General features: G+C 36.4%; 1 protein-coding gene across 2 annotated transcripts in view; it reads right to left on the bottom strand.

Moving 5' to 3' along the window:
* IQGAP2 (IQ motif containing GTPase activating protein 2) overlaps nucleotides 1-12,641 on the bottom strand; it is a 127,978-nt gene that overhangs the window by 88,083 nt on the left and 27,254 nt on the right. For both annotated transcript variants that reach the window (XM_034441098.2, XM_034441095.2), the window contains exon 2: nucleotides 6,111-6,210. In XM_034441098.2, the coding sequence (XP_034296989.2) occupies nucleotides 6,111-6,210 (100 nt within the window). The remainder of the gene's footprint in view (nucleotides 1-6,110; nucleotides 6,211-12,641) is intronic.

The following is a 12,641-nucleotide window of genomic DNA, read 5'->3' on the forward strand; positions in this document are numbered from 1 at the left end:
AAAATGCTTTTAAAAATAAAAAAAAAATCTGATGATTGCGCAGCTCAGCTGGGCAATGGGGGGGGGCAGGGATTTTTGCTACTGGTTCTCCAAACCACCCACCTCCATTGCTACCAGATTGGGCAATCCGGTCCGAACCGGGAGCATTTCACCCCTGCTGACATGTCAGGATAACCTGATATGGCAATCAGATTTTTGGGTACATAATTGCCAGAAGTCCTAGCCATGGAAAGCCTGAGATCTTCAATTTGTCCCAAGCAACATCCCTCATATCTATTTCAGTTATTTCAGGATAAATTTTAAATTTAGCCATGAGGAATTTTATGAATTTTACAAATTTTCTGCACTGAACATTTATCCATACTTGCTATTCATTTAATAAGAGCTATATTGCATAAACATCATTTGTACAAACAGATCCCCATGCTTGCTGAGTTGTTCAGTTATATATTAAGAAAGTCCCATTATTTTTCAATCAAGGCTTGAACAATACTACAAGTTCACAAAACATCTATTTCAGAAGCAGAATATAAGCAAATACTAATTCTTTGGGAACCTTGGCAGTTACTTTCATGCTCTGCTTGTAAGCTTCCTGAAAAATATATTTGGCCACTGTGGGAAACAGGATGCTATGGTCTTTGATCTGATTCATAGGGTGGCACTTCTTAATTATTTGTGTTTGTGATGTTAAGTCTGCAATAAAATTTAAATTGTTGAACTTCACTGTTAACATTAAAATTGCTTATCAGCATTTAGTGTGAGCTGGTTTTAAGTTAACACCAGATTTAAATCAATCTTTAAAAGATCCATATTTTTTAATGACTTGGGTTGTGGAAGTAGAAATCAGATGTTGCCAAGATCTATGCTACAGTAAGTTATTTAACTTGTCTTAAGCAACCAACTAATAACTGCTTTTTGGAAACAAAGAAATAAACAGAAAATAAAGTAGAATTATACATCTTTATTTTTCAAATGTAGTACATTTGAACCCACCCTTATTTTACCTCTTCCTCAAATGCTGGATTTAATAATTTTCTAGCAATTATCTAATAAAATGTTATTTAGAAAATACTTCCTTTTCTGAACACGAGAAAACTGGCTTTTATAATAAGATCTATGTAAGAACAATGCAAGCTAAGATGATATACGGTACTTCATATACGGTAATACCAATGAAATTAATGACATCATTGGTGACATTCATATTGCCTGAGCTGAAGTCTTTGGGAATTTTTGTTTATATATTTATTTGTATCCTGCCATTATTATTTCTACAAATACCTCAAGGCAGTGAACATATCCAACACATCTTTCTCCTCTTATTCCACCCCCGCCCAACAACAACCTCATGAGGTGGGTGGGTCTGAGAGAGTGACCAAAGTCACCCAGCTGGCTTTCATGGTTGAGGTAGGGCTTGTAAGACATACTATATCAATTTGGTTCTTACAGAAAGATTATCATCCATAGTAAATTATTAAAATTCAAATGAATAATACTTACATTTTATCCACAAAATTAGCTACTAGTCACACAAATCATTTCATCTTTACAAGGTTCTTGCACTATCTTGTATCTTTGATTTATTCTCCAACCCTATTTTGTGTATTTATCCTTGTCGTCCTGACCAAGTAAAATCTCCCATATTAACACAGTATGATGTAATAAGATATAAGGCAAATGTAGATCAATTTAAAGAACTGTTAGTGTACACAAACCATCTTAAATATACAGTACAGATGTAAGTTCATTAAGCTTCTTGTAAAACTGACATGCAGAGTTTTAAAATATCTGTATTAAATAAGTTAATAAATAAGTGGCAATATGATTAAACAACAAAGGAAGCTCTAGTTCAGGGGTCTCCAACCTTAACAACTTTAAGCCTGGAGGACTTCAACTCCCAGAATTCTCCCAGAATTCGGGGAGTTGAAGTCCAGCAGGCTTAAAGTTGCCAAGGTTGGAGACCCCTGCTGTAGTTAACTGTAGCTTCTTAGCTTCCAAAATAGAAAAATACCAGTCTGAAACTAATCATAATGTTAAGAAGTTTGAGAATCAACTGATTGACAATATTTGTATAAAAATCACAAACTGAAAGTCCATTTTTTCCAAGCTGCTTAATTATGAGAAAGCAGAGGGAAAGGGCTGCATTAGTGAAAAGCAGGTTTTTCTTGTATCTCACTTCATCATCTAAAATGAACACGTAGAACACAGTCCATGTATAGTAGAAACATAACTATTGTAATGCAAGCTCTACAATTAATTCCAATTTAAAGCAAATTAAAATCAAGTCTGTAATACAACAAGAATATAAGATACACTTTCTTAACTAATAAATTGCACATTTTATTCCATGGTTTTTATATTTAAAGAAAATGTTAACTCTTTAATGCTTGTAAAATTAAGCTGGATAATTGTACCTAATGAGATAGCAATAGCAATACAGTTATATCCATAGTGCGTTAGAGCACTCTCTGAGCAGTTTACAATGTCAGCATATTGCCCCCAACAATCTGGGTCTTCATTTTACCAACCTCAGAAGGATAGAAGGGTGAGTCACTCTTGAGTCAGTCAGGATTGAACTCCTGGCTGTGAGCAGAGTTAGCCTGCAATACTGCATTCTAACAAGCGCGCCACTACAGATACATGAACATTTAATTTTTCTTATTATTTTAAAGATCTCCTCACAATTTTCATGTAATAGTTTCTAAAACTAAGTCTCAAGAATAAATTAAGAACAGTATAGAAAGACCAATTCCTGATTTATGTTATGCCTTCTGCCCACATTTTTTCAAGCTAAACAAAAACAAATGTGTTTTAAGGTACAATCAGATACTTATCCACTTGGAGTTAAACTACTTGCCATACTTAAATGCAATTCGATTCCTTTAATGAATTTCACAGAAACCATTGTTTACAGAAACATAATTAACTGAAACAACTATTTCAAGTTTATAGCACATATTTTAGCTTACTAAACCTACAACTCAGGAAGTATGCAAACAGTAATTTTAGAAAACACTCAATATACACCCACTTCAACTTATTAACTATGGAATTTTGAATTATATAGTCATAAGTCAAGTTTTTTTTAAACAAGCATGACAATCTGCAGCAATCTCTCGCTAATAAGATGTTAGCTGAATACTGGTTTCAGATCCGCTACCTCTATTCCAAAAGGCCTTCAAAACAAATTCTGAGTGGAATGGTAAATGACCTACCACACAGAAAGGTGAAGCTAGAAAGAACTCATGTTTAAGAGCAGCTTGGCCCTAGAATGAATCACCAAGAGAAACTATCAGATATCCATTATTATTTGAAAAAAATTTTGAAAAACATTTATAAATGGATCTTTTAAGTACAGAATGTCCTGAACTTGAAAAAAGTAGTTGATAAATTATCAAAGAAGCTACAAGATAAAAGGACTATCCAACCTACATAATTACCAAATTTATAGCTCTGGAAGTACCCAGTCCCACCTTGCATCAGATTTAGGATAGCATGTTCTGACTCATTCCGAATTCTGGAGCATGAACTGAGGAAAAACAGAGTTCTAATACTTATGTATGAGAAAAATATGCCTAAGGGTACCTTTGATTTGTTTTAATAATCAGAATAAACACATTGTAGGAAATATGTATCATTATGAAGAAATGAAGAGTGTCAAAATTCCATATATGAATATGAAGGTGAAATTAGTATTGCCTTCTGACAGTAATGATCTGCTTAGATCACTTTCACAGCAGTCTCAAACTTCCAATAATCCTTTGCACGACTGGAATCTAACAGAGGCTTCCTATCCTTTATCACCATGGTTACACCATCAAACATACACATTTATCAGAAAGGCCAAAATGAAATGGGGAAAAAAGAAATATTCTGATAAAGCCAAGGATAGAAATATAGATAGCAAATATTTTTACAACTTTGCAACAAAACCTGGGATGCACTACCTGATTCTGTAGTTTTTTCCCCAAACCCCCAAAACTTTAACCTTAAACTGTCTACTGTTGACCTCACCCCATTCCTAAGAGGTCTGTAAAGGACATGCATAAGTGCACCAGCATGCCTACCGCCCCTGTCCTAATATTCCTTTTTACTTATTCTTTTCATGCATTCAAATTATGTTTATACTTTTACCTGTTATCTTATATATGCTTGACAAATAAACATACGATTATGAAAACAAATTGATCAAGAAATAATTTACAAGAGGGAACATAAAAAAGGGAACTATGTAAACAGAGGTGGGATTCAGCCGGTTCTGTTTGCTTTGGGCGAACTGGTAGTGGCGACTATGGGAGGCTCCGCCTACCCGCCCAGATGTAATGCACGAGCTAAGAGCATACGCGAATGGCCATGTGCATGTGCAAAGGAGGTGCGTGCGAGCGAAGCAAGCAAGCGTGCACGCATGCTCACATTTGCAAACTAGTAGGGAAGGTAAGTGAATCCCACCTCTGTATGTAAACAGTATTAAAACTGAAATATTGTCTATAAAATATTAAACATTAAAATATTTGCATGTTGCAAAAAGAACAAATATGAAAAAGAGGCATAAACTGTTTTATAAGCAAACTAAAAGAAGGAGGATCAAAAATAAATCACTTATTCATTCACAAAAGGAGTACAATCTCACAGAAATCCACTCAAGAAGATTGTAGATGAAAACTGTGTGCAGTTGTAACAGAAGCCAAATTTTATTCATCTCTTTCTCTCTGTCATAGTTTCACTATCTATTCAAAAACTGTAAGTGGGCTTGCACAATGTGACATTATGATTTGACAACAGATCAGTAGAGTTACCAAAAGTACAAGTTAGGGGAAAAGCTTAGCAAAAAAAAAAATGAATTGAAAATAAGAGCAAATTAGAGACATCAGCCCACTTCATGGGAATCTAAAACAACTTTGAATGTCTACATCATGCTCCAGGTCCAGGTTTTATAAGCCAGAGCACAACCCTAATTATCAATTAAAATTCTGTGCCTACCATAGGTCTATGACAAATAACAAAGCAGGTCAAATCATTCACAAGAAGGTTTTATTTATAGCAGCACCATTTATTCAGTGGCAATCCTGATCGAAGTGTCTTTGATACATATAACTTGGGAAGGCCTTCAAAATGGCCAGATCAAACCTTCAAGTGGATAACACAGTCAGAGCTTCAAATAACAGCATTTCACTTACAGAGTCACCACACACTGATTGAAACTCAGAGATAAGAGGCCAAAATCTCAAATAGCTAGGGCATTAAAATCTTGACCAAAGTTGAAAGAAATCAGAAGAAAATCAACAATTTTACATTAAAAACAATACACAATATGAGGTTAAGATGTAGAACTTTCTTTGGACTGAGAGTCACATTAGTTTTTGAATAGTGTTCTGAAGTATATACTCTAAAAAGGGGAAGAGTCAGGAATACAATTACTGAAGTATACCTCGATAATTAAATTAAGAACTGTTTAATTAAAAGACTTAGTTTTTCTCCATCTTAATCTCCTATAAAATAATTCAATTTCCTTATCTAGGAGAAGGAGGGTGAAAAAAAATGCTTCTAATTCATTTCTAGTGTCTGTAGTTGAGACAAGGGGAACAGCAGTGACAGTCTTAAACTAGATTACCCTAAGATTGTTGTCATTCTAAGACAACATTTTAAGACCTAAGTAATTAGGTCTTTATTGCCCCCTTCTTTATATGGTGACATCTATCCTCCTTCTGGGATAAGCCAAATCAAAACCCAGGGGTGAAATTCAGCCGTTTCTAACTGGCTTGGGCGAACGGGTAGTGGTGGCTGCGGGAGGCTCCACTCACCTGCGTGGATGTCTTGACATCACTTTTTTGCAACATTTTAAGCCTCTGCACATTGTACATGTGCAGACGACAGCGCGTGTGAACATTTGTGAACCAGTAGGAAAGATAAGTGAATTTCACCCCTGCCAAAACCTGACATGTTTTAGGTATTTTCTCAGAAATGCATCTATTTATGTTGGCTTCCCAGCCGCAATGTTTTACTTAATATTAGCTGTTTTAACATTTCTGTAAAATGAGATGTACTGCCAATATCCAACGTTTTCTCAAAGCTTTACAACAGAACTTTCCCAATATCGTTTAAATGATTACCTTTTTGCTTCTTCTAGATGGCATAAGTATTCATAAGCAATATTCTGACGTCTCCTCTCATCCATCTCCTCTGCTGAAAGCCGTTCATCATCCACAATAGCTGTAATTAGAAAATCACGTCAAATTAAATGTAAAGAGGAATGGTCATGGCATTACTTTTAGTAGGACAGAAGTTACTACAAATTAGCAATTGCTCGTTATGAACTGAGCTGATTATTTAAAAGATAGATTAAAGTTCCATGTTTTATATTCCATATTTTTTCACAAACATTTTGCATTTCTATTAAAGGTGAAATGCAAACGACAAAAAGCTTCTATTCATATTAATTACCAAAATACTAAGAGCACAAATTCTGAAATAGTCTTTTAAGAAAAAGAAAAGAGAACAATATTGACTTATTTTATTCCAGATCAGATTAATCACAGCTGCAAGATATTTATTTCAGCAGTTTACAACAACAAAAACAATGAAGCAATATTAAAACCAGAAACTTCAACAGAATAAGATAAAACAGATAAAGCCTTCCCATCCTATGGGGAAAAAATTTCTTCCTTAAGTTTTATTCATGGCAAAAACACCTAAATAACTAAATACAAATATCACCTAAAATAAAATAATTAATATTATTTCTTTATATGGTTCTAAGATCTGGGTCTTTGTCATCTTTAGTTCTGGACAGTTCTACAGATCTGTTCTGCAACTTAGGGGTTCTCCTGGATTCACAACTCCTATTCAAGAGGCAGGTGGCAGTCACAGCAAGGGCAGCCTTGGCCAACTTCAGGTTGCGCACCAGTTGTGGCCTTTCTTGGATCAAATGTCCCTGCATTCAGTCATTCAAGTCCTAATCATCTCGCATTTGGATTATTGCAATACACTCTACATGAGATCACTTCTGAAGAGCATTCAGAAGCTACAGCTGTGCAGAGTGCAGCGGTGCAGGCAGTTTTCGGGGCCCCAAGAGTAGCCCATGTAACACCACTGCTCTGCAAGCTGCACTAGCTGCTAGTTTGATTTCAGGTGCCATTCAAGGTGTTGGTAATTATTTTTATATAGCCCTTCATGGCATGGGCCCAGGCTACTTGAGGACCATCTCATCCCACTAGGATTGACCTGCCCCACTCGTGCTAACAGAGGAGGTATGCTTAAGCCGCCATCAGCCAGGGTATTCTGGCTGGCAGGGTCCAGGAATCCTCCTTCGCTATCGCTCCTGCTCTTTGAAACATCTTGCCTCTCAGAATGAAGTCGGCTCCTACCTTCCTGACTTTCTGCAAGAGCTTAAAGTCCTGGCTCTGCCAGTTGGCTTGGGGTTCCAAAGAGTGAAGTTTCACATTCACATTGGTTGATAGATCAATAACAGATCCCACCTCTCCCCCCTGCTTACCCCACTCCCTCCTTTCCCATTTTTAGTGAGGGTTGTGTATTATATTTTTGTAGTATTTTATTTATATAATTTTATATTTTTAATATTGTAAGCTGCCTACAGTTACCCTATAGTAAGATTAAACAGTCAATTAATTGTTTAAATAAGAAAACAAATAAAGCATTTAAAACTGTATGTTCTTGATGAGTTACTGAAGACCTTCTTTGTATAGTCACAGTTTGCCAGGGCCTCCTATTCCAGGTAAATTGCAGGTGGCACAATAACTGGAGCTGGGCAAAGGTTCCCCTTGTCATTGCCTCTGCCTGCCTATCTAGCAGTGGCCATAAAGGTGGGGGGGGGGGAACTCCTCAAATCACAAACTTGCTCCTTCAGAAGAAATGCCATCCCATTCACAGTTATAACTGGAGCTAACAACCCTTTGGACAAACAACTCTGTGATGCTAGGATTAAACCTCGGCCTTCTATTTTATCAGGCCCTGACAGCTATGGTTTTCACAGTATTTTTATATTTTATCTTCAGCTTGGCCTGGTAAAGATGTAAAGTTGAACACTGTTTTTGCACTGAGGATAATACATTTCAAACCACAGCTGACCTTTCTCTGCAATTTCATGTAGACATTAAAATAAGTGGAAAGAAAATAAAACCTTTCAGCATCCCATAAAGGAGTTCCATGGGGTGATCTCCCCATTCCCCACACAGAACAGTCCACTCAAGAAGCATCAAAACCATTGAAACAGACTATCACTCACTCCAAACCCTTGTAGATGGTCCCAAAAATATCATGGTAAATAGTACTAAATACTGTGGAGTGATTACCAAGAGCAGAAAGGTGTCCTCCTGTCATCCAGGTTATGACAAATATCTTCCACCAGAATAACAACTGTCATTTTTGTCCTAGGCCTTGACCTAAATTCAGATTAAAGTTTTCTATAATAAGTATCTGTGGGGCAAACTCAGTAAATCCACAATAAATAGAATAGACAAGAATAGAATTTTATTGGCCAAGTGTAACTGGACACACAAGGAATTTGTCTTGGTGCATATGCTCTCAGTGTGCATAAAAGAAATGTTCATCAAGAATCATAAGGTACAACATTAATGATAGTCATAAAAATAAGCAATCAAATCATATTAGGAAACAGTCAATATAAATCGTAAGGATACAAGCAACAAAGTTACAGTCATACAGTCACTAGTGGAAGGAGATGGGTGATAGGAACAATGAGAAGATTAATAGTAGTGCAGACTTAGTAAATAGTTTGACAGTGTTGAGGGAATAATTTGTTTAGCAGAGTGATGGCGTTCAGGGAAAAACTGTCCTTGTATCTAATTATTCTGGTGTGCAGTGCTCTATAGCGTCGTTTTGAGGGTAGGAGTTGAAACAGTTTATGTCCAGGATGTGAGGGGGTCTGTAAATATTTTCACATCCCTCTTTTTGACTCGTGCAGTATACAAGTCCTCAATGGAAGGCAGGTTGGTAGCAATTGTTTTTTCTGCAGTTCTAATTATCCTCTGAAGTCTGTGTCTGTCTTATTGGGTTGCAGAACCAAACCAGTTATAGAGGTGCAAATGACAGACTCAATAATTCCTCTGTAGAACTGTATCAGCAGCTCCTTGGGCAGTTTGAGCTTTCTGAGTTGGCGCAGAAAGCCAACTCTTTTTTGATGACGTTTTTGATGTCCATTTTAGATCTTGTGATATGGTAAAACCTAGAAATGTGAAGGTCTCTACTGTTGATACTGTGTTGTCTAGTATTGTAAGAGGTGGAAGTATGGAAGAGTTTCTCCTAAAGTCTACCACCATTTCTATGGTTTTGAGTGTGTTCAGTTCCAGATTGTTCCAGTCGCACCACGAGGCTAGTGTTCAACCTCCCGTCTGTATGCGGATTCATTATTGTCTCGAATGAGACCGATCACTGTTGTGTCATCTGTGAACTTCAGTAGTTTAACAGATGGATCGTTTGAGATGCAGTCATTGGTATAGAGAGAGAAGAGAAGAGAGAGAGCACACAGCCTTGGGGTTTTACTTGGGGTTTTAAAATGGCTATTTCTACTGTTATATAAATTGTGTCAAAACTTGATTTACTTCACAAGGCCATCTCAAAAAAAGTTCCCTTAGTGAGGAGTTGGGGCTGCATTTTGACACCACCATTACTGAATCTATATTTAAATTCCCTAGTGACTTGTCAGAACACTGATTTTTTTTCTATCAGAGTTGGCACATCGATACATCCCAATGCTACTTTATATGGATGATGCAGGTCATTTTTTCTAGGCTCCAATTATCTTAAAATGTGCACTAAGATTTGCCACTCATTGCACAGAGGATGAATTAACAATAAAATATGAAAAGACAAAAATATTAGTATTTACTTGAATCCATGTGTAACAACTAAATGGACACAAAATTAAACAAGCTAAAGTTTTCAGTATCTTGGAATTGTCTTCCAGGCTTTAGGCAGAACACAAATCTAGATTATGTAACAGTTTTAGCAATTAAAACTTGTTACAGAACAAGAGGTACCTTTTTTGTGTCAGCCTCTTTTTTTTCCCTACAGCTATTTACAACCAAGTATGCGCCCAGTTCTTCTATGTTCACAACTAGACCCTTATGACAATTATTCAGAATTAGAAACTGGACAATCGAAATTCCTAAGAAATATACTCCAAGTACCACCCTGTCTCTAATGCTGTGCTCCACTACAAAATGGGATCAATTAAGATTGAGACAAAAAAAACTGCCTGATTTTCTTCACATAATGCCTGGAGTTAATTTTTTCCCCATAGGTTTGACCTACCTGACATTCCTAGACAATTTTTAGTGCTTAGATGGAAGTGAGATCTCCTTGCTAAATTGCAATTTTATGGCTTTTCACAAGAGATTTTTCTTTCTTTGGGACATGAATAAGCCAGGAGAATCTTAACACATTCTGGATGTGGAAATACAAGACCAGGCTCTACTGCCAAGGAATGCTTTCCTGAGCAGCCAATCTTATATGTTTAAACTGGCAAGATACTTAAACAATATTATACTTCCAAGATGAGAAGGGCTTTAACGCTGGCAACCATTTTGAAAGGCAGATAGAAAAAAAATCAATACTATATGCTGCTTGATTATGTCCATGTGTTACAAGCACCCAATACAAGTATTGCTGCTTTTATGTAGATATTATAATCCATTTTATTTCTCTTTATCTGATAAAATATCTACGTCGTACCTCTCTGGATATAGCCAAATTCTGTTATGCTGCTAGTAAGACTCAAGCTGACTAATGTCCATCTCTCAGTACTGTAAAGTTAGTATAATTGTGCCTAACTTTTAAACAATGCTAAATAAGTATTCTGTAGATAGATGTCACTTTATTCTAATTTATTTTAACCTCCTAAAACAGGGGTGTCAAACTCAAGGCCCAGGGGCCAGATCCAGCCCATGGGGTACTTAGATCTGGCCCATGGGGCTGCCCTGGAAACAGCAAAGTACTGGTGCATGGTGCCTCTGCCAGCGAAACCAAGCTCAGGAGGGCTGCCAGCTCCATTTTCGCTGGCAGAGGGTTGTAGGAGGCTGTCACAGCTGAAAACGGCAGCCCTCCCGAGCTCCGTTTTTGCTGGCAGGTTACAGGAAGCCATGGGAGCCCATTTTCTCTGGCAGAGCTCTCGGGCCACCACAGGTGCCCCAGACACGAGTGACATTGATCTGGCCATGCCCACCCTGGCCACGCCCACTCTGGCCTCCCCAAAGTCAAACAATGAAATCGAGTTTGACACTCCTGTCCTAACAATTTTAGCTTTATGTCTTAATTTTAGATGAATAACATTGTTTTGATACTAGAACATAAGCCATAGATTAAAAGTATATTGTCACTATTGTTACCGCTATAAGGTATGTTTCTATTATTTATTTATTTATTATTATTAATTATTTATCTGGCCAAGTATGGATAGACATACAAGGAATTTGTCTGAGTGCTTCTATACAGAATTCCTTGCATGTCTAACCACACTTGGCCAAATAAATAAATAATACCATAGAAACATATCTTACAGTGGTAACAATAGTGATAATATATTTTTAATCTAAATCTAATATTTGGTCTATCTTTTTTACTTTGTTAACTGTTTTTTTCTATACTGATCTTTGTCCAAAATAAGGACAAACATGAGGTCAGCCCCATCCCTACTTGCCTTCGGAAGTTGAGTCATGGTAACTGGACTTCTTTTTCTTTTGGTTTGAAACCTTTTGCTGCTTATCCAAATAGCTTCTTCAGACTGAAGATACCTAACTCTCTACCTATTATTTCAAGACTCAGCGTTTCCAAACATCATCATTAGATAAAGCTAGCCTCCATTTATTTATGGAGGCTGTATTTATTTAATCAAGATTCACTGTCCTTTAAACTACTAGTTATTGGAGAGTAGATTTCCAAATCTTCTTTTGAAGCAGTTGATAAAAACATTTGCAACTTCATATATCAGTATGACCTTTTAATTAACAACTGCATGGATTAGGAAGCTTATGAATGCTTTTAGCAATTATCCATTTACCTCAGCCCAAAATCACATATTTCTAACTCCCAATTGTCAGATTATAGATTATACACAGACATAAACTCCTCATAAGCATTTCCTCTATAATTTAAGCAGCCTTTCATACCACCAAAAACCTTGTTTAGAGTGATAACTAACTTGAAATAGAGGAGTGTAAACAAAGGCCATATTTTTTATGAGACATAAAGAAAAAAATACCTTTTATGTCTGACAGGCAGAAGAGAAAGAAAAGCTCAGTGACCTGCCTGGCATACTTCACTGATCCACAATGTATTTTGTATACTATGTGAACCCAGTCATTATGGATTATAAAGTATGGTTTATCAGCATCATTTATTTAACATTACATAAACATCCAGGTTTTTTTCTAGAAACTCTTTCAAAGAGACCTTATCTGAGAGGTGGGGAGAAGCAGGGAGAAGTCCAAATAATTGGACTCCATGATCAAATGGAGATTTGAAACAATATTTTCCAAATCTCCAAATTTGGAAAATACTTGTTAGTGCTTATTTTGTTTACTTTCAAAAAACTTAATAAAGTTATTTAAAAATTCACTTTGAATGGTTACTGAATAAATGGTTGTTAATTAAGGACCATCTGTATG

This window comes from Pantherophis guttatus, chromosome 2 (genome assembly GCF_059756535.1).
Source record: "Pantherophis guttatus breed Tessera chromosome 2, ASM5975653v1, whole genome shotgun sequence".
NCBI classification, from domain to species: domain Eukaryota; kingdom Metazoa; phylum Chordata; class Lepidosauria; order Squamata; family Colubridae; genus Pantherophis; species Pantherophis guttatus.